Below are 25,471 nucleotides of genomic sequence, written 5' to 3'. Positions count from 1 at the left end.
ATACGAGTCTCATTATTATAGACAAAATCCAATCTTATTTTAACACTTCAAATCTATACATGTAGAAATTTTTGGCCAATCTACATAGTAAGCATTGGCCTTATTTTGATATACGATTATGATTCCAGACTTTTCTTTGATTTCATTAGTTCTACGATTCTTCAAATACTCATAAGCATGCAGCAGCTTCAACCATTTTAATTTCCAGTGAAAGCCTCATCACATTAGGGTTTATTCTCTTATTTCATAGTTGCACACTTCGTTCCCTCTAATTTACGTTCTTACTACTTCATTATGCATTGCATGTCAAGTTTTTTTTCCTTTTTGCTCCAATCATTTTTCGCACTAGGGTTTAGCTACGCAATTTCATCATTTTCAGCTTTATAAATTCCAAGATGTATTTCTTAATTTGCTCTGCTGCTACTTCATCTATGCATTGCATGTTAAGCTCCTCTTTTATTTTATTTATTTATTTTTTTTTTTCACTCAATTTTCGTACTAGGGTTTATCTACGCAATTGCAAGATTTTCATTTTTCAGTTTCATTGTTTGCATCTTATTTTCTTAGTAGAATAATTACGTTTGAGCCTTTCTAAATATATCTATAAACTTTAGAATGTTTTCTTTTTCTAGGTTTTTCAGAAAGAAAGAAAGAATAGAAACTTGAAGGTCCAAAAAGACGGAAAAGACAAAAGTAGAATCACGAAATATGATAATGTATATCGTAGAGTTGGTGAGACAGAATCTCACACCGTACATTTTTCTTTTTGAATTGAAACGCATGCAGGAGGTGAGGATCGATCACCAATTGTTCCTAAAAGAGAACAGGGCAACGCTGAAACTGGTCATGATTGAAGAAGATGGTGCTTTTGCGACATGAGAGCATGGCCTACCATCACTTTCAAGAAACAATGTTATCATCAGCACGGGTATGCACATGAATTTTCCACTCATCATATCTTTTTAATTATCAGATTACATGCTATATTGTTTTTAACTAGAACCTTCTTCATATTAAAATATTGTTCTGGTTCAGAATTTTTTTTCCATTTAAGAAAAAAACTTATCTGAGGCATGCGTGGATCGCATAATTATAACTAATCAACTAGGCTAAAAAAGATTCTGAAACATGCAGTTTTAGAATGCTATATTGGACTGGTGATGCACTATCACTAAGTATCACTATGACATGTGCACAAAGGTAGTAGCACTTATGTGCCACCGAACCCCAGCCACAATGTGTCCACTTTCTTTGAGGCATAGGCAAAATTAAAAGGATTGCTTTAAATATTTGAAAGTTGGTCTAGGAGACAATATTTGGACAAACCGTCCATCAAATTCCCTTACACGCCCCACCAAAACTTTTCTAACTGATTTTTTTTTTTAATTTTCTTTCAAAAATTGCTTAGAATTGGTACGTGTGATGTCACAAATCTGATATGTACATTGGTAATTGAGCGTGATGGCCGTCTTTTCTTTTAGCAAATATGCTTCTTTATTTACAATTTAGTTCCACCTATATACTATAATAAGGAATGTTAATTTTTTTTTTCTGTGTAGTATCTTAGCCAATAAACAAAGCATTTAAAGTTACAACTTTCTCAGTATCCAAGGTAGGTTCTAGATTTTCCATACTTAAGCTATTATGAATACTGATAGAAGTCACAGACTCTCCCATCTCCAAAAGTGTCTTCGGCTGGTTCTTATCTCACAGAATAGAGTTCACTTCTTTTTATCTTTTTCTGTGTTGAGTTGACACTTGGATTCATTTTCTCCACTTCTGCTTCATGGGCTAGACTCTAGGAGAAACTATAAAACAATGCATTATTTTGACTCTTCCACTGAATAAATAATATCTAATTATATAAATGTTAAAGGGAAATCTTGCCAGGATGAGCTATATGTGCTACTGAAGAATTGTTCTCAGTTTCTTGTTCATACTTGTACCAAAACACAAATGGGGAACATTTATTGGGTACATGTGGGGATGTTGTGTTTATATGGAATGCTTATACTACCTTCCTTTTGTCAAGTTGATTCAGGTGATGCAGCTAGTGCTGTCTACATTGTTACTCTGAGACAAGCTCCTGCTTCTCATTATCAGGATGAGTTGGCAAGAAGGAGTCACAGCTTCAGACATGGTACTTCTTTGAGAAGAAATAGACTCCATAGAACAAGGTAACCCATCACTTTCACAGTTAAAAAAGAAAAATGTTTGAAGGATTATTTTTATGTTTTTGGTAATTGTACTGTTAGATTCTTTTCTAGTTACATATTTTTTCCTTTTTTGGCTCTCTTGTTCTTCTTCATTTTATTTTCCCAGTTTCTTAGGACTTATGATGTCGGAGTGAGTTAGTATTCTGTGTCCACCGGTGCGCGCGCTCCGGTTGGTTAAAAGTTAAAATCAGAAGTGGAAGTTATATATTTGTGGAGTGATGATATGCAATTATTAAGTGATTGCTTAATACAATGTATATTGTTCATGAATAGTTTGCCTGAAAAACTTATCATTATATTTTTATTCCATGTTCTGAATTCTAGGTACTTTGTATCATCCTTCCTTATCTTTCGTTTTGCCAATTTCTAGAATTTTTGAGGTTATTTGTGAAATGAATGCATTTATTTGAGGGATATGGTATTTTGCTGTTTTTAGACATCGAAATGTTACGAAGCCAGTTAGGAGCCACAGTTATTACATTGCCCAAGCTCATGATTCACTTTTGAAGAAAGTGTTAGGAGGAGAGAAATATCTGAAGCTCTATAGCTATCATTACCTGATTAATGGATTCGCTGTGTTGGTTACCCCACAGCAGGTATGACACTAATTTTCACCATCTTGATTATCTCATTTTGTGTTTGGTGCATTTATGCTTATTGCTTATCTTATTGGTTCTGTATGTGATATGACTAACTGAAACATGTTCATTTTTTGAATTACTTAATGGTAAAGGCAGAGAAGCTATCAAAGAGAAGAGAAGTGTCAAATGTGGTTTTGGATTTCTCTGTCAGAACTGCAACCACCCATACGCCACAATTTTTGGGTCTGCCAAAGGGAGCTTGGGTTGAAGCAGGTGGGTTTGAAACTGCTGGAGAAGGAATCACCATTGGTTTTATTGACACTGGCATTGATCCTACACACCCCAGTTTCCAAGATGATAAATCTGAACATCCATACCCTGTTCCTGCAAATTTCTCCGGCATCTGTGAGGTTACACAGGATTTTCCATCTGGTTCTTGCAATAGGAAGCTCGTTGCGGCCCGTCATTTCGCAGCGTCTGCTATAACCAGAGGAATATTTAATTCAAGTGAGGACTATGCTTCTCCATTTGATGGCGATGGCCATGGCACGTGAGTTTTTGGCATTTCCAAATGGATCTTATGTCTCATTGTTTTTTCAATCACACGTTCTCAGCATAATAGTTACGTTAAGTGGTTGCACCGGTAAACTTTGACTTGTCAATCTTTCTTCTACTAATTATCCATTCTGATGTATCTACAATTACAGGCACACAGCTTCTATTTCATCAGGAAACTATGGGATTCCAGTGGTCGTTGCTGGGCATCATTTTGGAAATGCTAGTGGGATGGCTCCCCGTTCGCAGTAACTAATTTCAAACTATCTGATTTAAAAAAGTTGTGTCATGATTAGTAATGCATTTCATGTATGATAATTCAGTATCTGGAGTTTTGCATTGTTCTGCTTCATCCTATAGTTGCACTCTATCAGGGATGTAAACTTATTGCGTACCTTCACCAACAACTTAAGAATTTATTTTAATTGGTCCTTAATCAAGTGCTCTACAACTTGATCAGTGCCAACCCATTCTTATCTACATTGTTGCTTATTTTCTCTAAGCCTTGTGTTTTTTTATTACTTCTATTTTAGTTGACATAAGATTGTTATGCTTATTTTTGTCTCCACATAGTTTTCTGGCAACAAAAAACAATTTATCCCTTTAATAAGTTATTCTGCATTTTCAGTATTATAGAGACAATTTCATTATTTATTTATTTTTTTAATCTGAAAACAGACATTTTATTTATCTAGCCTGGATTTCTAATATTTTCAGATGAGCATAATCAATTCTTTTGTTTTAATCTTGTTTATGTGATTTATGAATGTGAAAGGGAGCCTTGGAGCAACATTTTATCTATTCTAGCCTTGGACCATGCGTTAACGGGGGATGCTTGTGCACTGGCTAGCTGACTGCTTTTTTTCTTTGTGTGATTTATGAATGTGTTTAATTTCAATCTTTTACAGCATTGCTGTCTACAAGGCATTATACAAGAGGTTTGGTGGATTTGCTGCAGATGTTGTTGCAGCTATTGACCAGGTACATGTATTGATAAATGATGCATTGCCAACATAATATGTTTTTGTCTGCAATATATGATAATTCTATTTGTTAAAAGGTCAGTTGTTGGCATATTCTACTCTATTGTATAATTATTGTTGATTTATGCTCTTTTGCCTTGTACCTTTTAATGAGAAATATGTGATGAATGACTTGTTAACTATATAGCTATTGTTATCCATTTAACAAGGGCCTTTTTACTAGCTTCATACTACTTTTGCAGAAGTTCATTTTTTCAATAGACTGTATTGGAATTTGCAATGTCATTCATTGACTTTTACAACGCTACTTCTTGGTCTTGAATATAATAGTTTAAAGATAATTTTCTTTTGCCTTAAAAATATTATTCACGTCAAGTGCATCTTCAATTCTATATCTGGTAAGGCTTACAAGTATGGTTCATCATTTACAGGCAGCTCAGGACATGGTTGACATAATATGCTTGTCAATCACTCCAAATAGGCGCCCTCCTGGTATTGCAACTTTCTTCAATCCAATAGACATGTCATTACTATCAGCTGTAAAAGCTGGTATATTTGTAGTGCAAGCTGCTGGCAATACTGGACCCTCACCTATGAGCATGTCCTCCTTCAGTCCATGGATCTTTACTGTTGGAGCAGCCTCTCATGATCGACTTTATAGCAATTCCATCATTCTTGGAAATAATATGACCATACCTGGAGTTGGACTCGCATGTAGGTTTTTTTTTTACTCTAATCCTGGTTAGCTATTCCTTATTTTCCAGAGAAATGCCAAGTATTTTAGTTGATTTCTTACCTTATAATCAAGAGCTTCAAGGTGAAACTTACATGTTTAATATAGAAAAGCATAGAGCAAACCATTTCTTTTTATTTTATTTTCTTTTTCGCTGTGTTCTATCATTAGTTTTGGAATCATGATAGATTAGGAAATATTTTCTGTTCAAAACAGGATTTCTGCATGAATCAAGGTTCCAAACTTTCTAGGAGTGTTCTTGGCTTATATGTGTGTTGGTAGGAGTTGGTAGGCTGGCTTAGTTATGTAATGTTTTTGTAAAAATCACAAAAACGGAGTTGTTCTTTGTTTTGAAGTTTCAGTTGTGGAAAAGCTTAACTTTTCTTTGAACATTCTCAGCTGGTTGAGGAATTTGTAGTATCTAACTTAGCGATATTTTAAAAAGAATCCCATTTCGCCAAATTTCCTTACCATATTTACATCATATATAGGATGCTTTTCAGTGCTTGTACTTATTGCACTGCATGAGATATAAGCATAGTGCATCTCTGCATTCTTATTCCGTTGATATTGCTGATTTAAAATGTACTAAGTTGCTATCTTTCACTGGTTGATGAACAGCTAGGAAGAACAATACAGATATCTGAGATCTTCACTCATTCATTCACTATATTGTTGAGAACCAGTTCTTGTTGTCTTTAAAGATTTCTTAGTAACCATGTTTCATTGATGAAATTCCCTCACAATTTGTCACACATTCCATTTGTAAATAATATAATTGAATTGCTAATATGTGCATTATAATTTACTTTATCAATACGGATATTGGTATTTGTTTACTACCCAATTTTTACATATTTCTTCTGTGACTTTCCACAGCTGGAACACCTAAAAACATAATGTATAAACTGGTTCATGCGCATCATGCTTTGAACAATGACACAACAGTTAAAGATGATATGTATGTGGGTGAGTGTCAAGATGCAAGTAAATTCAATCAGGATTTGGTACAGGGAAACATCCTGATCTGTAGCTATACGATCCGATTTGTGGTTGGGCTATCCACCATCAAGAGTGCCTTAGAAATGGCCAAGAATCTTAGTGCAATTGGTCTTGTTTTCTGCATGGACCCTCTTGTGACTAGTTTTCAGCTTAACCCAGTTCCAATGAAAATGGCTGGCATAATAATTGCATCTGCAAATGATTCCAAGGTGAAGTTATTCATTTCTTCCTTTTATATGCAGGATTAAATATACATGTGTATTTTATATTCTGTGCATACCATATTTGATGCACTCATTGAGTTCTTAATCTCATAAATACTAAAATGATCCCCTCTCCCACAAATTTCAATTGGACAGATATTACTGCAATACTACAATTCTTCACTTGAAATAGATGAGACTTCAAAGAAAGTTGTTAAACTAGGGGCTGTTGCTAGCATCTGCGGTGGACTAAAAGCAAACTATAGCAATGATGCTCCAAAGGTTATGTATTACTCTGCTAGAGGACCAGATCCTCAGGACAGTCTTCCTCATGAAGCTGATATTTTGAAACCCAATTTGATTGCTCCTGGAAACTTTATATGGGCAGCTTGGAGTTCTCTTTCCACTGATTCAGCTGAATTCCTAGGTTTATAAATAAGTATAGCTAGCTTTTAGTAGAAAAACAAAACACAAATGATTTTTAGGTTTCTTTCAAGTTAAAACATGACACCCTTTTCTATTACAAATTTATAATCTGTTACTATTTTTATTGTTATGGTGAATTTTTTACTATCTGATCTCCAATTGGTTTGGTGAATTTTTAGGTGAGAATTTTGCTTTAATGTCTGGCACAAGCATGGCTGCACCTCATGTTGCCGGTCTTGCTGCACTCATTAAGCAAAAGTTCCCCCATTTCAGTCCTGCAGCCATTGCGTCTGCTCTTTCCACCACAGCTTCTCTGTATGACAGCATTGGTAAGCCAATAATGGCTCAGCGGTCATATGCCTCTCCAGACTTAAGCCAATCTCCTGCAACTCCCTTCGACATGGGAAGCGGTTTTGTGAATGCTACTTCAGCATTAGATCCGGGATTGCTTTTTGATTCCAGTAAGTCACTCAAAAGGTGCACTGGGATCTTCAAACAAAACTTCGTGAAACAATAGATTGGTGTCTTTACATGTTTATATATGTCTTTGGCTTTGTAGGTTATGAGGATTATATGTCATTTCTATGTGCTATCAATGGCTCAGCTCCGACAGTGCTAAACTACACCAATCAAAACTGTTTGCTTTATAACTCTACTTTATATGGCCCTGATCTGAACATTCCCTCAATCACAATAGCAAAGTTAAACCAAACTAGAGTTGTCCAGAGAACATTCCAAAACATTGCTGGGAATGAAACTTACGGTGTTGGTTGGAGTAATCCATATGGTGTTTCAGTGAATGTGTCGCCAACTCGCTTCTCTCTTGCCAATGGGGAGAGACAAGTCTTAACTGTGATCTTCAATGCAACCAGCAACAGCACTGCTGCAAGCTTTGGAAGGATTGGGCTATTTGGTAATCAAGGTCATGTTGTAAATATTCCTGTGTCAGTCATCACTAAAATCTCATATAAATATAACATCACTACAAGCTAACAGGATTAGTGTCTTTACTTCTTTAGCAAGTCATTTCAATTTTTGATTTTTCATCTGTCTTTTCTTAGCTTACAAGGTTTGATAAGGATGTTCTTTTTTTAAATTCCTGTGCAGTTATGTAGATGTTACAAATAATGCTACACAACACAGGTTATATAGCATGGATGTGTACCGGATACAAAAACCAGAGATTGATTCCATTTATATACTGGTCTGGTACACACCCGGGCTAGCCTACATTGTGTTGGAAGTGGCACTAGATGTAATAACCCTTGAGTTTAGAATACCTGTGTTGCTCTATGTTTATGACTGAGCATGCAAAGAAGCATATCTTATGCGGTGCCCATAACAGAATTTTTCCCCCCTTATGCTTTCACTCTTCAAAATTATATGATTGGTATTTGTGTGGACTACGACAAAATACAAATTTTAAGAAAGAAACAATAATTTCTCCAGATGACAATTTGAGTGTCAAAAATTATCAAAAGTTGCTATAAGTAGAGTATAGCAGCAGCAGGCAGCCGTGTTATTCATATATACATTAATATAGTAGTCACCTTATTCATTTATAGTTATATCGTATGTAAAATCCATAAACCTGCTGTTAACACGTGCTTTTCTTATGTCTATATGTTGGGAAAATTTTGCCGAAATGTGACATTATTTTCCATTAAGAATAAACCTTAACAACAGAGAAACAAATATGGCGACATTTATATATATAAGAGATGCTTACATACTAAGTGTTTCATTCTCTTTTCTATGGAGAATTATTACGTTCTGTCATTTATATTCTACGAAAGTACCATGCTATATATGTTCTATGGCAAGATTTCAATATCAAGTTACAACTTGACCATTATTTGTGAAGTGTAGCTGCAAAAGAGATAAACTGGTGCCAACCATGAGTCATACGAGTACTCTCCGTGAATTCATTTTGTTGAAACTTGGTAGTAACGTTTGCTAGTAGCTGCAGCATTCTTACTGTTATTGTTCTTCAAAAAAGAGTCTCTAACTGCTTTTAGTTGGCGAAGAGCTTCTCGAATGCCAATTCTCGCATCTGGGGTGTCTGCAGCACAGGACAGACCAACTCCGAGAATTCCATCCAGACAATAGAGTTGTGGATTTGGACCTTCAGCAGGATCATGATCATCATCAGAAATGAGGGAGATCAGCCGAGGATCAATGACCTCCAATTTCTTTACTTTGTATGCTGATTGCACCCATCTTGTTAGGCTTAGGCCACCGGCGAAGCACTCATCTGTCGGGCTCTTCCCGGAGAACAGCTCAAGTAACACTATCCCAAAACTGTACACATCTCCAGCTGAAGATGGTTTCTCTCCCCATCCATATTCTGCATTTCAAGTACCCTTTTGGTTAAACAAAGCATTCAAAAGAATCTTTCATGATCTGTTATTCAATTAAAGATGTTCTTAGGCTACTAACCTGGTGGAATGTAACCAATTGAACCCTTAAGGACATGAGTGGAGCTAATGGAGACTTGATTATTTGTTGATCTTTCAATCAGCAACCTAGCCAATCCAAAGTCTCCAACCTTGGCAGTCATGTCATCATCCAAGAGAATGTTGCTAGGCTTCAAATCACAATGCACAATTGGAATTTCACTATCATTGTGCAGGTAATCCAATGCACAAGCTGTGTCAATAGCTATATTCAGTCTCTCCATAAGCTTCAAACCATTTCCATTTGTATGCTTTCTCCTCCCTTTAATCCAGTCATCTAAGCTCCCATTGCTCATGTACTCATAAACCAAAGCCAGAAACTCATTGTTCTTGAAGTCAACACTAGAGCAAGATGTGATCACCTTAACCAGATTTCTGTGCCTTGAGTTCTTCATAGCCTCACACTCAGCAAAGAAACTCTTCAGAGAACCAGTTCTTAGAATGTTAAGCACTTTCACAGCAACAATACTTCCCTCGCGTAGAAGGCCTTGATATACTGAGCCAAAGCTCCCAGATCCTATTAAATTTTCCTGGCTGAACTCGTCAGTTGCCTGACGAAGTTCATCATAAGAGATCATCGGAGCATGAGGCTTTAACAGCTCAGATGCTGCCGCCGATGTTACCTTGACTCTTCTGTTCTTTATGTATAGTATCAAGCCAATTGTGAGACATAGTATCAATGTCACCACCAAGGCTACGATGATGTAGACGGTCCTTCTTTCATGGCCATGAGGCACACATGAGAAATGCAAGCAGAGTTTTGTATTACCTTCTAAATGGACAGCAGAGAGATTCTGGAATACTCCACCACTAGGAATGGCTCCCTCTAAATCATTATAAGAGAGGTTTAAAAGCTGAAGGGCATGTAGATTTTGAAGTTCACCAGGAATGGATCCTGAGAGTTGGTTGCAGGACAGGTCCAAAGTTCCCAAACCTTTCACATCTCCAAGAGTACTTGGAATGGGACCTGAAAGCATATTCTTTGACAGAGACAATTTTTCCAAGCTCAGGCAATTGCTAAATGAGCTGGGAATCTCACCATACAATTTGTTGATGGAAAAGTCTATGGTGGCAACACTGATCAAATTCCCAACTTGAGGTATTGGTCCACTCAAGAGGTTCATTGACAAATTTAAAACCTTGCTCAAAGTTTGGAGATTGAGTATCTCCCCAGGTATGCTTCCACTGAGTTTGTTGCTGGATAAGTCCATATAGAGCAGGCTTTGAAAGTTCCCAAAATTACTTGGTATTGTATCCACAAGTTCATTTCTTGAAAGATCAATCTGGTTTAAGTTAAGGAGATTACCAAGAGACTTTGGAATGGTACCAGATAGCTGATTTCCAGCTAGAATCAGCTCTTGTAGATCCTCTAATTGGCCTAACTCTTGTGGGATTTCTCCGGTGATCAAATTGTAGCTCAAGTTCAACAATCTCATGCCACTAAGATGGCCAATGGAAGAGGGTATGCTTCCATTGATTCTATTCCCTCCCATGTATAATATTGAGAGATTCTTGGAGAGGTTACCAATGGCTTCAGGAATCACACCTTCCAACCTGTTACCATCCATCGCAAGGAAGTTGAGTTTGGTGCTGTTTGTCAAAGAATGAATAATGTAATCCAAACCTCTTCCTTGAGAGCTAACTATCTTGTTGTATCCAATGTTATACATGCGCAGGAATGGCAAATTTCCTAGACCAGGTGGCACTGTCCCTTCCAAGAGGTTGTGAGCCATTCGGATGACCCTAATGTTAGTGAGGTTGTGCAGAGAAGCCGGAATCCCACCGGTGAATCTGTTGAAGCAGAAGTTGAACACCAAGAGATTTGGAAGTGTATGACCAACATCTTGAGGAAGCTCACCCCAGAAGGAGTTTGCAGCCAAGGCCAAGTTAACAAGGGAAGTTATGTTATATATAACTGGTGGAACAGTCCCTGTGAGATTGTTGATAGTGAGATCAAGCTCTATCAGATTCTTGAGCCTTCCCAAGTCACTTGGAATCCAGCCACTGAGATAATTGGTGCCAAGACTGATATTCCTGAGGGAAGAAATGTTTCCCAGAGAAGCTGGAATTGCACCATGCAGATTATTCTTTCCCAACTTCAAGACTTGAAGATTCCTCAAGCTTCCAATGTCTGTGGGAATTCTGCTCACAATCTTGTTCGATGATAAATCAAGAATCTGGAGCTGAGTCAAGAGGGTGATGTTAGAAGGAATCACTCCTTCAATATTGTTAGAGCTCATGTTGAGAACTCTTAAACGGATGAGGTTGCCAATGGAAGAGCTCAATTGACCCGAGAGTCCTAACCCTGAAAGATCAAGGCTAGTTACTCTTTGGCTTATTTTGTTACACTTGACACCAGTCCAGTTGCTGCATGGGGAAGTGTTCTGGTTCCAAGAAGAGAGTTTGTTGGAAGTGTCATCACTGAGCTGAGACTTGAGTGTGATCAAGGTTTCTTTATCTGTGGTGGATGATACACCAACCACATGGTTGTGAAGGAGGAGGGTGATTAATAAGGGAAAATGAAGTACAAGTGCTTCAGAAAACAAACCCATGCTTTATTGTTTATTTGGTTTGGATTTCATGCAATGCAAGCTTAAGATATTATCTATTTATAGTGATGGAGATTCTCTTTTTTTCAAATGGTGATGTATGTATGTATGTATGTATGTATGTATGTATGTATGTATGTATGTATATGAGTATGTGTACTCAATTTCAACATCCACCGTCTCTGTTATAAGTTATAACGTAGAAGCAGCCAAGTTCTCAAATAATAAACTTTAGCCAAAAAGGGAAGTCAAACTTGAATTGTGTTAGCTAGACAACCTGTGTGAATGACCAACTTTGTCTTTGAGATGTTTATAATATAATACAATAAAGATTAATTAATTTATTACTTTTCTTAATTAGAATCTTTTAAATTATTTTTCTTACCATTATTTTTCAAATTGAAGAGTTTTATTAATTGTGATTTAATTGGGGTTTTAGATTTTTAAGAATAATTTTGCAGAATACTGTTGTGATTCTTTATTTTTCTTCCTTTTTTTGTTATTAGGCATAAATTTTTTAGTATCCATCAACCGGGAGCCAACATTAATTTTTAGAGTAAAGGATAAATAAGTTCTTAACTTTTTTTTTCTGCAGACATTTTTGTTTTTGACCATTGAAAAATATTTTAAGTCCCTGATGTCCTTAAAAGTTGGACGCATCAGTCCCTCCATTCAAATACCTCCATCAGACTCAACAGAAAAATCTGACATGGTTTCCATAATGCTTGTTACGCGTACGCATTGCCTAGCAGACTTCCCTCACACACGCGTACGCGTCACCATTAATTCAGCAAATATTCATTTTTTCATGAATTTTTTACTTTGCATGTTTTTTTCCCATTTCTTTCAAACCATTCTTGCCTTCAAAACTTTAAATCACTCAAACAAACATATTATCGTAGGCATGATAAGAATTATGGGAGCCACGTCAGACTTTTCTGTTGGATTTGACGGAAGCATTTGGACGGAGAGACTGATTCGTCTAACTTCTAAGAACGTCACTTAAAAGTATTTTTCAATAATCAAAAACAAAAATATCTAAAAAAAAAAGTAAGGAACCTATTTCTCCTTTATTCTAATGTTTAACTCTACATGCACGTCGATCTTAAGCTATGAAATCGAATTCGGGACGTGACACATAAGCAACTCAAACAACTATCACTTATATTGGGCATTACAATTTTGTGATTCTCTGTTTATTGAGCGTTTTGGAGAGTCTAAAAGTGTTTTTTTTTATATATATTAGAGTCTAAAAATTTTTAAATAAGCCATAACACTACACTATTATATTAAGCCTTAATTTCGACATTTTTCTTATATTGACATCCAATAATAAAATTGACAAAGATAAATAAATGTTCTCACTATACACTTAACTGGATACTTTTTTTTTACCGAACTTATTTGGTTGCTAATGTAAAAAACAATAAATAAATAAATAAATAAATAAATAATTTAGATAAAGGTAATGTTAATGGTCAGAAAGACAATAATTTAAAATTATTTTATTTAATTTAATATTTATAATTTTATATTTGTAACATCTCTAATTATATATTTATTTTATTTAATATTATATAATTATTCTAATAGTAATTAAAGAATGCAAAATAATACAAGCAACAATTACAATGCATAATAAGGTCATTTTGAATTATTTTAGACTAATTTTTTATTGTTTTTTAGATATTTTTGTTAATTAAAATGTGTCTTAAAAACATATATTAAGATGATTATTATTATTAGTAGTAAAAATTTTAAAATATTTTACTTAATAAATACATAACAAATATATTAAAAACTTAATTTTTTTTCAATTATTAGCTAAAATAATAATAATAATAATAATAATAATAATAATCTTTCTGGCTAACAGGATTATATTTTTTATATTTTAGAATAAATTACTATTTGTGGTGACATAAAAGATGCAAATCTTGACAAAATTGTCTATACAAAAATTAAAATCATCTTATATCCAAATATTAAGACTGTACGAAATGTTAAATTTTCAAATTAACATCTTCCTCCTCATTATGTGGAACCTCAGATTCTCAACCTTTTTTTTTTTCTACAGAAAATTCTCACCTTATCTTTGAATTGATTTAACCTCTTCTAATAGCAAATCAACTCAAACCCTTCCAAATTTCAAACTCTTCTTATCTCCCTTTACTTTTTTTCTCTACAGTGATTGGTTTTTTGGATAGTGTTATTTAAACTATTTTTAAATAAAGTCTAGAGTTAATATTTAGGTACTTTCCTTAAAAAAAAAAATCATTTTTCTATAAATACAATATGAATGGAAATCATACATAGAGAATTTTAATTATCAACATAAAAATATGTTAATTTATTCTATATTCAGCATTTTGAGAGTCAAATGTTATACCCTAATATGAAATTCTAAAAATGCAATGAACAAGGACATGGTCGGGAGTGGGTCAAGGAACATGTATGACTATAAGTCTTTCGATGTAAAATGGCACTCACAATTGAAGTGACAAAGTCATCTTACAAAAATGTAGACGGAGTCAACACTCAAATAAGAACTGGATTACCACTTGGCCCAACTGAATCAAAGAACCCAAACGGGTTAAAGAAAACTTCCCATATCAATGTTAATTGATTGACCGACTTGAATTGATCGAGTAGTTAGCTCATTCGTTCGTTTAAACAAGTGTCGAGAATTTATATCTTGTCTTGTACACAGCAATTTATTTGTGAGCGACAAGCCGCTAAATGAAATTTCAATTCATAATGAATTAGTTTTTAATTTGTTAGATTAAGAAACACCGCGAAAAAAACCAAAAATAAGAAATGCCTATTGGTTCGTAAGGTGGCTATTTTTTCTAGCGTAGATGTGAATACGATTTATGGTTCCTGCAACCACAATTTCATGTGAATAGTTCGTGCTAATTAATAATGACTGTAAATTACTTCAACGAGCAAATTCTAAGCTGAATAAGTCTTGTACATGAAAATTCTAAGCCCCAGTTAGAAGTTCACATATGAAGTCCTTTAATTAGGAGGGTTGGTAAAGTAGTTAGTAGGTGTTTACTTTCCTTTCCTTAACCAGATTACACGAATTTAAACATTATCTTTCCGAATATCCATAAACTCCTGTACTAATTAGTCAAGCAAGTCTTAGAAGTCCAAAACCCTGGCCCCAATGGCATGATGGCATGTTTTGCTTCTTTGAGTGTTGCCCCGTTTTTGGATGGATACCAAGTGGAAAAAAAGAAGGAACGAAGTATCTTCTTTGCAATTGTGTTGTTTGGTCCTTATGGTTTAACATAAATGATATTATATTATATTATAGGAAACGCTTCACGTGCGCCACGGTACGGTAGTGGAGTTTCAAAACTCCAACATCTGGAAGCGTTTAGATTTAATATAAAAAATTTGATTGACTAAGATTAGGTGAAGTTTTGATATTGTGGGATTAGGTTAGGTGGGATCCAGCGTGGAGATGCGACAGGCTGTAAAAGTGACATGTTAACCGAATGTTAAAGGTCAGAATTGGGCAAAATATAGTTGAGTGAAATGACGGAACTTGTAGTCAGCTACGCTAACAACTGCATGGCTTAGGCTTCCGCATGGCCTAGGCTTCCTAGCATGGACATTGATGTCCGATTAATGATGGGCCCGTTAATGACATATTGTGGTAAAACCCAAAGATTTAAAAGCAAAGAAATTGAGGTGGGCTTGTGGGACAGGGTTTACTATTTAGAAATGGAGTATTTTGATGCCTAGTAAGTCGCGGTGTTAAAGGAGAGTGCTCCTTTCATATGGCTAAGATGGTCAAAAAAAAAAGAAATTAAATTCCAAAAATCAGAATGAAGATGAAAAAAGCATTGTGAAAAATAATAAAAAAAATAAGACAATGACATATGTGAACAAAAAAGATTAAAAACAATGTTACTTGGTTTTTGTTACATATCGAAACTAATATTTCCGAAAAATTAGTAGCGTTTCTTAAAGGTTCAGGGATATTATGAATTTGTTGGAATGTATTAAATTATTTTTGCTAAATAATTCAGTTTTGATAAATAACAAGAATAGAATTAATGTACTTAATTGCTAATTCAGTTTTCACATAACAAGCGGTAAATAGAAAGGATTGTTTTTAATGTAATAAGTTAATTAAAATATTTTATTGTGATGTTTGTAAATTATATTGCAAGCTTTGTCGCGTTTAACTTATTTTTCGTTGTATAAATTTAATGGAAGTAGAAGTTAAATTAAGGTGGATATGTTGTTATCATTTATCTTCGGAATGCTAGCAAAATTAAACAACATCTCATATAGAAAAGGTTATATGTTAAAACAGAAATAGAGTAAATAAGTTCATTGTTGAACATAGTAAGAAATAAATGATGAGATTGAAACAAGGACAAACACAGGAGAAATCGAATCCAAAAAGCATGGAGAAGAGTCATAACAGGATTGTAACTGTAACAAAATGCAGTATTTGATAATTATCGTTGAAAGCGACGTGTTGTCTGGCGTCGGATTCAACCATGGAGTACCTTTGCTATCCTTAGGGAGAAGCTGTTGCTGGGATGGATTCCCGGGCAGAACAACGACATAGTCGCGGTACCAAATGCCGTCGGGTCTGAATGGGTAGCTATAAAATTTTGGGTTGAAAGCATGGGAAATGGGCTAATGAATTATGTGGATGAGCATGTGGAAAAAAACTGTATCTGTATAAATGAATACGAGAAGCCAAAGGTACCTCCATGAATGAAATTAAGTTTATCCAAGTTTTGGCTTAAGTGTTGCCCTTTTTTTTAAATGGTTCAGTTTGGGTAAGGCGGTTAAAATTTTTTTTTGTCGGAGTTGATGGACGTGAACTGAGAATCTATTTAGAATGCCAATTAAAAGAAGAGTAAGTAGATATAAAGAAACGCAAAATTTTGCTGTAAAGTTTGTGGGTGTATGTATTTAAGTACAGTTTGAAGTATGACTAAAAAAAAATTTCTAAAGGACAGCTTAAAAAATTTAATTGTTAAAAAGGATGTGTAGTTAATATCAAAATTATTAATAAAGACAAAATTGTTTTATAATATTTTAAAAGATAGGGAAATTTTTTATAGAAAAAAAATATATCGTTCAGTATCCTATGTTTATGTTTTATAATTTTGATGCTGATAATTTAAATTTTTCCTAAAATTTTAGTAGGGTATTTATTATTTATTTAATTTAATTAATTTAATTTGTTTCTGTGATGTTTTGTGTTGGCCAAAAAAGAACAAAACATAATAGAAATTAAAATAAGTAACAAATAGATTATTAATTTAAACTAATAAAAATTGAGAAGCAATAAAGAAAATAGAAAATGTTGGTGTCGGTCAATATCGGCATATCTTGCGTGGTCACAGTTGTGATAACATAATTTTGAGTGTTGAGCAAATGAGTTTTTGGATGATAATGAAATTCATTCATAAGACAGTGGAATAGATAAGTTGGATTGATCATGCAAGATTAGCACAACAATTATCGACATGAGCATGGAGTAGAGAAATATATTTCCGGCAACGTTACTATTTTAAAGTCTTCCTAATGATGTGATGATTGATCTGTAGAATGCAGGACAATCGGATATAGAGGGGGTGGGGAAGAGTACTATGGCGATACGTTCTCCAAGCTGCTGTCGTAGCCGTGGAGACGAGCCTTCTCCTGAAGGCGTTCAACCTCTTCAGATAGTTCATTGTTGGCCATCTGTAACATCTTTGCTTTTAAGTAGTTGAAGTCCCTTATTTCCTGACCCGTGGTGTGGAGGACCTTTTGAAGCATGTTGTAAGCAGCATCTTCCTTAGCATCCATCTCGAGAGGGCTGAACCTACCCTTGGCGTGGACGTCGGCTCCCAAGGGGTTCCAAGGGAGAACGACCGAGAAAGCATAGACGACTCCTGTGTCACGGAGACCCAGCTCAGTACGGAAGTAGGATGGAGGTGGCAAGGAGGCGTTGTAGCAAACCTTGTGTAGCAAATCTTCCATGCTGAGGTTGACGGCATAGGGAGCGGAGGCAACCTCGGTAGGTGGGATGCAATTAACCCCTGTGTGAAATTTGAAAAGCTCGGCGTTAGGCATGTCTGGTAAAAAGGTGTAAATTTAGCAGATTGATGTATGTGTTTAGGTGATGAAAGACTTACACCGAGTAAGAGGGGCTCGCCGGCCGTTTTCGGTGACGACGGTCGCAGGGCTTTTCGGTGGTGACTCATCCGGTAGCCCCATTTGCAGCGTCATCTCATCTAGGGCCTCTTTCTCTTTTTCGAGCGCCTTTAATCGTGCCGTGTAGGAACCAAGTGCTAGGGCCTGACAGTTGAATGCCTGGTATTCGGCGTTTGGATAGTCCGCAACCTGAGCACTGGCCTCGTCGAAGGAAGTGAAGACTCCCGGGTTCCTTCCTTTGGTGACGACGAAGTAGGTGAATTTCCTCAATTCGGCCTCCATTGTTGTTGGCGGTTCTGCAAGGTGGTTCCGGTCACAGGTTCTAAGGTGGTTGGTTGTTGTGATGTTTTGTAGGTGGTGAGTGTTCTAAATCTACAAGGGCATGTAGTGGTTTGTTGTTGTTGGGGTGGGTGAATGAGAGATGCAATGATGGTTGTGGACGAGAGGTTTATTCAGGCGGAATGCATGATGTGAAGAGACTTTCTGAGGAAGATTCTTGCTTTGAGTGAGTTTAGAAATTTATTTAATTTAAAGTTAGCTTTTAGGTTTTAAGATAGATTAGTTGATTCGTGAGTAAATGTGTTTGGAAAAAGTCTAGTACGGACGGTTTCGACTATAAAAAGCAGAATTAAAATCTTTAAATCCCGTATTTTTTTGGGTCCACTTGAGTAAATTTTTTCAAAAGCGGATAGGAAGTTGGGATTTAAATTCGCATTCACCGTAAATAACCAAATAGCAATTTTTTTTTGTAAGGAAATTTCAGTCAAGTATAATGCTGTGCTTTTAGGATAGAATTGTTAATATGGCCGATATATCAGAAATTTTTTAAGATTTTATACTCAAACTTAGGTCTGTATAGGAAGTTAATTTTTTAAAGTTAAAATTAAGTCTTAAAAAAAATTTTAAATTAATGAAGAGTACTAAAGAAGAGTACTAAAAATTTAGGTTATGGTATAGTAAATAGTTCAAAAAAAAAGAACTCTTTGGCTCCACAATGTTACAGATGAAATCATTGATGTTATAAAAAATAATATAAATTTCGATGTACAGATATTCAGGAGTTTGAAAGTGTAAAAGAAGTGATTAACATGAGATTAACAAAATTAGGCATATATCCCGCAAGTTTCACATCGTAATTAACGGTGGCCCTTTGAGAGTTATTAAAATCCATGTTTCTGAGATCATCACGAATTTAGAATGGAACTGAAGTGTGTGTTCTAGTTCGGCCAAGGACGACGCGTATAGTGTATGCTTTGTAGCCTCGAAGATTAGCGCGACCATCATATCGTAGCCAGTCTAACCTGTCAGCTGAGTGCCTCCCGTGACAGAAGCAATGATGCATTCTTGACAGTTGATATTTCCCAAAGCAAAATGATCACGCCTTTGGGAAACCTCCATTTCGGGAAGGAATGACATTCACGGAGGCTGTCTTGATGGGGCAAATCATAGCATTTAATGCGATCGAAGTCTGCAACACTTAGTGGGAGTGGGTTTGCTCGAAAAATGCTCCAGCTGATGCACAGAAAGAGACTTGAAGGACACATGTCCAAATTTTGTTTCCATAGTGCGGTAATGGGCCTGAGGAGTTTTGGGTTGGTCAAAAATTTGTGTAAATACAGTGCACCCCGAAAACTGTTGGCGTAGAATAATGGAGAGTTAACTTATTTAGATTTTGGTAATTAATTGTAAATATCGAAGTTATGTATGTTAAGCATTAAATATTAAATAAAAACAATTGTAATTAATTTTTTAGCACGGATATAACAACGAAGGAGTCAACTTTTCGTTAATATAGGAGTTTCAAGCAAGCCATGCAATATTTCGAAATTTTAGATTCGAAGTTGTTCGGATGAACCGTTCGCGAAGGAGTTTAATCGGTATTGATAGCAGTGGCGGAGCTTGAAACGAAAGTTTGGGGGGCCAGATAGAAGATAATTGTCAAGATGTGTTTGATATGAATTTCATTTAAGATAAGCTCGTCTAACTTCATCTCTCAAATTTGGGTAATATTGCCAAATTTGAAGTCATTTTCAGGGTATCGTTCTAAAGAATTAAGGTCAAACTCATCAGATGTAACTCTTTAAACTTTTGAAAGTTGTATCTTACTTTCTTTGTGATTCATTAAAGTAGAAGAACTATCTACAAGTGTTGATATTGTAAAAGTTATATGTTTTCCTTCTTGAATATTAGCCTTCTTCTTAAAAAATGCATCATCAACTCTTTGATTTTTTATGACTATTTTATATAAAAATTTGAATATATATCCAGTAAAATATGTAAAAAAGAAATTAGAAAGACAAATATTAAAATTTATAATATTTATTGAATTTTTTATCAATTTATACACATACAATAATATCAATATTTATTGAATATTCTAATATTTTTTATCATATAAAAAATTAAATTAAATAAACGGTAAAATATAAAATAATATTAAATTACATAAATAAAAAATACCTAATTTTTTATATTTAAACTCAAAGGTAAAGGGAGTGTTGCTTATTGAATAAGAGAGCTGCGAAATGCGAATACACTCAATTCAGTCTAAATCTAATATGTTTTGAATGTTTAAAACTAAAAATTATTGTGCAATAAAAGCAAGAGATGAAGATTAAACTTTGGTATTTTAAGTTATAATAAAATATTTGAGCCAACTGAACTATTTTTTATGTTTTGAAAAAGTATTACTAATTTTTTTAACAAAAGTTTGGGGGGCCATGGGCACCCCTTGTCTGAACTAAGCTCCGCCACTGATTGAGAGGTTAACTTTGTGTTTGAGCAGTTGGGGATCGGTTCTTTTGTTCGTACAAATCAAGTAGCAAACCGGAGTAATAGTGGGTTCAATTCCTCGTTTTTTTTTTTTATTCACTAAGTTTGGTCCGACATCAATCCATATCGTTCTAAGTAACCCCTTACAAATAGCATGTCTTTAAACGAAGATTGTTGAGTTAAGAAATTAATAAAATTAATTAACGATAAGATATTATTATTCTTACTGTTCATTCCCTGGCCCAATAGTAAAGGCCCTGGTCCAAGCAAAAGGCCTAAACCCATGGATTGAGCCTCACTCGGCACGGACCTTCATACTACGAAGTCGGCACTCACCATGACTTGCTCCAAAGAAGTCGGGACGAAGGTTAGCTGGCAGATAAGCACTCATTCAAATGAGTAACTGCCCCTAAAATCTCTCTACCCACTTCCAGGAGTCATATCTCAACCTCCCTAAGATAAAGGGACGGTTATCCACCTAAAAAGGTGGCACTACTTCAACGGTGGTTATTGGTTCACCACTATAAATACGCTGGCACCCCTCAGGTATCACTAAGTCCCAATGCTTACACTATTGCTGACTTAGGCATCGGAGTGTCTTTGCAGGTACCACCCCATTCTTTCACGCACACAAGTCCGACGGAGGCCCCCAGGTGCAGATCCACTCGAAGGCCTCCTCTTTCAAACGATTGGGCCAACGAACGCCATCCAATCCATTAATCTCCGATTACCCACTGTAACACCTACAATTTAGGATTTTTCTTTCGACGTTCGAGTAATTTGGGGGTGTTCTTGGTGGTTAACCCGCTACTTAATTAAGATATTGGATTGTTATTATTATGGGTGTTCAAATCCAGACGGATCCAACTTAAACCGCTCATCGAATTAAATCCATTTCCAAATCGATTAAAACCGCAGTAACTCGGATGTGATTGGTTTTAATTTTCTGCAAACCGGTGGATCAAGTTGGACCTCGTATGGTATTTTCAAAACCGATCGAATCCAATCGAAACCGCACAACGTGCTGTAATATTATTATTCGATTACTATATTTACAGTAAAACTTGTAACATATTCAACTTGTTTGGCATGTTAATGTTATTAACGTGGTACTAAAATTTTATAAATTTGTTAAATTGAGAATATTATTTAATTTTTTTATGTTAAGTTACATATAATTTTATTTCTGTTGTAATCCTATCATTGTGCTTTTTCAGGTATTCTTCGAACTTGTTACGTTATTGTTAAGCATTTAGAATCTGGGCAAAGGATTCGATGGTATCATAAAGTTTGAACCATTAAGTGATCCTGTAACACAACATGTTTTTTAACTTTTTTAATAGCTGGTAAATAGTCCGTTTCTAATTTTAAATATAAATCAACCCCATATATTTTATTTAATTATAAAAATTATTTTTTTATTTTGTCAATGATTATTTTATCATTCGTTTAGTATGTTTGTTAATAATAAAAGACAAAAAACAATAACGAATAAGATCCTTAATCGATAATACTCATTTTTTGGACAATTCCAATCAATTAAAAGTTTATCTTTGATCCTGTACATCCGTCGTGGATCTTGATATCGTCTTTTTTAGAATTTCAGGTTTTCCATAACTCAATTGATTTATAAACCGTTAGTCACGGCGCGATTCAAAATTTATAAGAACGATATGAAAATTGAGAATGGGGCGATTCAAAATTTGATCGATTGGATTATCCTACCAATTGATTGAATGCAGAAAAAAACTTAATTATGTCACATTTCAATCGATTGAATGATCATACCAATGTATTGAATTGGAATAAACCATTAGTCACGTACAAAATTTAATTTCCAATTCAATCGATTTGTATGATCATTCAATCGTTTAAACCTTCATATATAATTTTAATAGCAGTCTTCAATCAATTGGGTAATTTAAACAATCAATTGAGTTATAATAAAACCCAGATTCTAGTAATCGTTTGATCGGTTGGATAATATGACCAACCGATTGATATTTGCGAAAACCATACTGCCTTGCAACTTTCAATCGATTGTTTTGTGGTAACCTGCAGTCCAATCGATTGAGTTATGAGAAACATGAAATTCAATCGATTGTTTTGTTAATCCAATGGATTAAATTTTTAAGAAACACAATTTCAAAATCTTCGACTGAAGTAACGGACCACCAAAGATAAACTTTTAATCGATTGGGATGGATAGAAAGTTATTGCGATCAATGGAAGATCTAATTTGTTCCTGTTTTTGTTTTTGAGTATTAATAAACATAATAGGTGAATGACAAGCTAATATTTTATAAAACAAACAAAACTTTTTATGAAAAAATAAAATATATGGGAATAATTTGTTATTAAAATTAGAAAAAAACCATTTAGCAGTTATCGAGAAACTTAAAACATATGTTATGTAATTCGACCGTTTAATGCTCCAAGCGTTCTGGGACCATTGAATCCTATGCCTAGAATCTCATATGGTGACTTGTTGTATATGGTAATTTATTTAATTTACGAATCGCCAGTCCAATCAAATCCGAACCGCATTAAAATAGATCCGACCGGATCCGATTTTTTTGAAAGCATCTTTCACCGCTAATAAGTTAGTGTTCGAACCGAAAGAGGTTTTTTTTTTACTCAAGACCTATTCAAACCGCACAGCGAACACCCATAGTTACTATTTTCAAATTGACGATCTTGATTTCTTATAAAGTTAAAGAATCCAATGTTGAGGATAAATAACAAATGCTCTTAAAACCCGTTAGAGCTGGTCGGTTGAAGCAGTCTAATACAAAATTAACAAAAAAGGTAGAAAAATATAATTTCCGAAAAAAGTAAGAAATATAAATGATATATGTAAGAGTATTTAATGAAATATGTAACATGTTTTTAAATTTTAAATATTAATGTGAAATAGTTAATTTAGTATTTATTTAGTACGGATAGATTTTTACCAATAATATTATTTATAGATCTTTTTTTTTTAAATTACTTTACATAAAGGAGTCAATAAATCATATTATGCCAAGGTAATAATAAATACAATATACTAAGATGGGTATGTCAAAAATGAGGTCAATAAAATGCAAGCCCGTTTGGTTGCTATTTTTTTTAAGAATAAAATAGACTATAAAATTATAATTAAAAACTTTAATATAGATGAAGAATAGTAAAATTCCGTATATCCTTTATTTAATATATTTTGGAAAAATTTTAACTTGTTTTCATTGTTCAACATAATATTTGTGAACATGACCATGTTTGTTTTAAAAAATGAATTAGACAGTTTGAACATAAAAACGAAGTTGTAAAATAAAGTAAATAACCTCACGTAACTGGGACACATATACTTAAGTAACCACATTTTTCTAATTTGATAGGTTATAAATCCTAGCCGGACCCACCTGATTTAAAGGGTTCAGCGTCTCGCCTCGATGGATTCGATCCGTTTTACCATTTCGTACATACATGTGTTAATAAGAAGATTATCACGTATTTTACTATACAAATTTTAAATGTAGAAATTTTTGGTTCTAAAATATATTAAAATAAAAAAATACAGAGAATATCAAATTTTTGATTCGTTAAGATTTGCTATGATACAAATTTTTTTGCCGATATAAAAAAAATATTTTAAATTACAACATGAGCATATAGGAAAATTAAAATATAAGTTAAATGACTTAATAAATAATTAAGTTATTATATTTAAAATTTATGAACGAATGACTTTCTTAAACATATTATTCTCTAATAGAATTATTTATGTAAATATTTCTCACAGTAAAAATTATTTTACTTAAAAATATTACCTTTTTGGTTTAGGTCTGTACTCTTTAAAGAAATTATGTACTCTCGATTTTTAATCCCAAAATAATTAAAAATTAATATTTTCTTGACATCTATAAGGTGATATAAATAAGTTATGTTTTAAAAATATGTTGATGTTATATGAATTATGTAATGATAGAAATCAATTTTATTTGAAAATATTTGTTTGCAAAATTATATTACATAATTAATTCATTGATAAAAGTAATTACTCAATAAATTTTGAATATATTAATCGAATTATTTACCAACTCATATAAAATAAAATTTAACTGATTTTATATTTATATTTTACAGTTTAAAATTTTATTTGAATATATTCTTTGTAAAGTTAAGATACAATCTGGCATAATATGTAAATTTAATAATTGAAAAATACGGGTTTTGAAATTTTGCCGAAACGCGGGGTGTTGCATCATGAGCGGCCAAAGGGAACCCTAGTCATTCTTCACGGATGCCCACAGACGTCCCCCGGCTCCTCTCTGTAGCCTCCACCCTCACCTCTGACGCTTCAGGTGTCTACTCGGTTTATCTCTGTCGAGGTAGAGACGCCGTGACTTCCGCCCAGCGACCGGCGCCCGGCCAACATGCGTGGACCCAATTTTAGGCATATCTATTGGCGCAGCCACGACGTGTGGCGAAGCAATCGTCCGATGCTTGCAATCACCGCCGGACCCGTCTTCGTACCCGCAGTCTCCTACCGACGGCGTCATTTCTTCTTGGCCCATTCTGTCCCGCCGGCGTCCCAACCACGTCTAGAGAGTTTTGGCAGGTTTCAACCTTGTAACCGTTGCATTAAAGTCTGTTGATTGTCTAATATTATTGTTGAGGCACGATTACCTCATAGGAGATGCTTCTACTGACCCGTGCTTCTGATTGCTTGAACCATGCTTAATTGTTCGAACTCATTGGTTGAAGGGTGAAGCGTGACTCATTCTGCATAGACATGGTATTTTTCTTTGTGTATATGTGTCCACGAAATCGTTCAGG

The 25,471-nt window shown here is 34.5% G+C and overlaps 2 protein-coding genes across 2 annotated transcripts; one reads left to right on the top strand and one right to left on the bottom strand.

Annotated features, from left to right (window-relative positions):
* Positions 1-1,653: 1,653 nt before the first annotated feature.
* On the top strand, positions 1,654-8,118 carry LOC130968455 (subtilisin-like protease SBT2.2). The gene is made up of 10 exons (XM_057893736.1): positions 1,654-2,177; positions 2,653-2,812; positions 2,950-3,347; positions 3,505-3,600; positions 4,261-4,333; positions 4,767-5,049; positions 5,948-6,279; positions 6,430-6,700; positions 6,879-7,160; positions 7,259-8,118. Exons 1-10 carry the CDS (start codon positions 1,957-1,959, stop codon positions 7,690-7,692), a joined length of 2,550 nt encoding a protein of 849 aa, XP_057749719.1. The 5' UTR covers positions 1,654-1,956; the 3' UTR covers positions 7,693-8,118.
* Positions 8,119-8,204: 86 nt separating this feature from the next.
* Positions 8,205-11,722, bottom strand: LOC130968454 (putative receptor-like protein kinase At3g47110). The gene is made up of 2 exons (XM_057893735.1): positions 9,139-11,722; positions 8,205-9,046 (listed from the first exon to the last, which is right to left on the bottom strand). The coding sequence occupies exons 1-2, from the start codon at positions 11,705-11,707 to the stop codon at positions 8,625-8,627; spliced, it is 2,991 nt and encodes a 996-aa protein (XP_057749718.1). The 5' UTR covers positions 11,708-11,722; the 3' UTR covers positions 8,205-8,624.
* Positions 11,723-25,471: the final 13,749 nt, after the last annotated feature.

This window comes from Arachis stenosperma, chromosome 3 (genome assembly GCF_014773155.1).
Source record: "Arachis stenosperma cultivar V10309 chromosome 3, arast.V10309.gnm1.PFL2, whole genome shotgun sequence".
NCBI lineage: Eukaryota > Viridiplantae > Streptophyta > Magnoliopsida > Fabales > Fabaceae > Arachis > Arachis stenosperma.
Note: the sequence above shows the minus strand (reverse complement) of the source record. Positions and strands in the feature narration are given on the sequence as shown.

Excerpts from the sequence above, each read along its gene's own strand:
- LOC130968454 (XM_057893735.1), bottom strand. The coding sequence starts at position 11,707 with ATGGGTTTGTTTTCTGAAGCACTTGTACTTCATTTTCCCTTATTAATC. Across the intron at positions 9,047-9,138 it reads AATTGGTTACATTCCACCAG|AATATGGATGGGGAGAGAAA; the intron begins GTTAGTAGCCTA and ends CTTGAAATGCAG.
- LOC130968455 (XM_057893736.1), top strand. The coding sequence starts at position 1,957 with ATGGGGAACATTTATTGGGTACATGTGGGGATGTTGTGTTTATATGGA. Across the intron at positions 3,601-4,260 it reads GGGATGGCTCCCCGTTCGCA|CATTGCTGTCTACAAGGCAT; the intron begins GTAACTAATTTC and ends AATCTTTTACAG. Across the intron at positions 7,161-7,258 it reads GGGATTGCTTTTTGATTCCA|GTTATGAGGATTATATGTCA; the intron begins GTAAGTCACTCA and ends TTGGCTTTGTAG.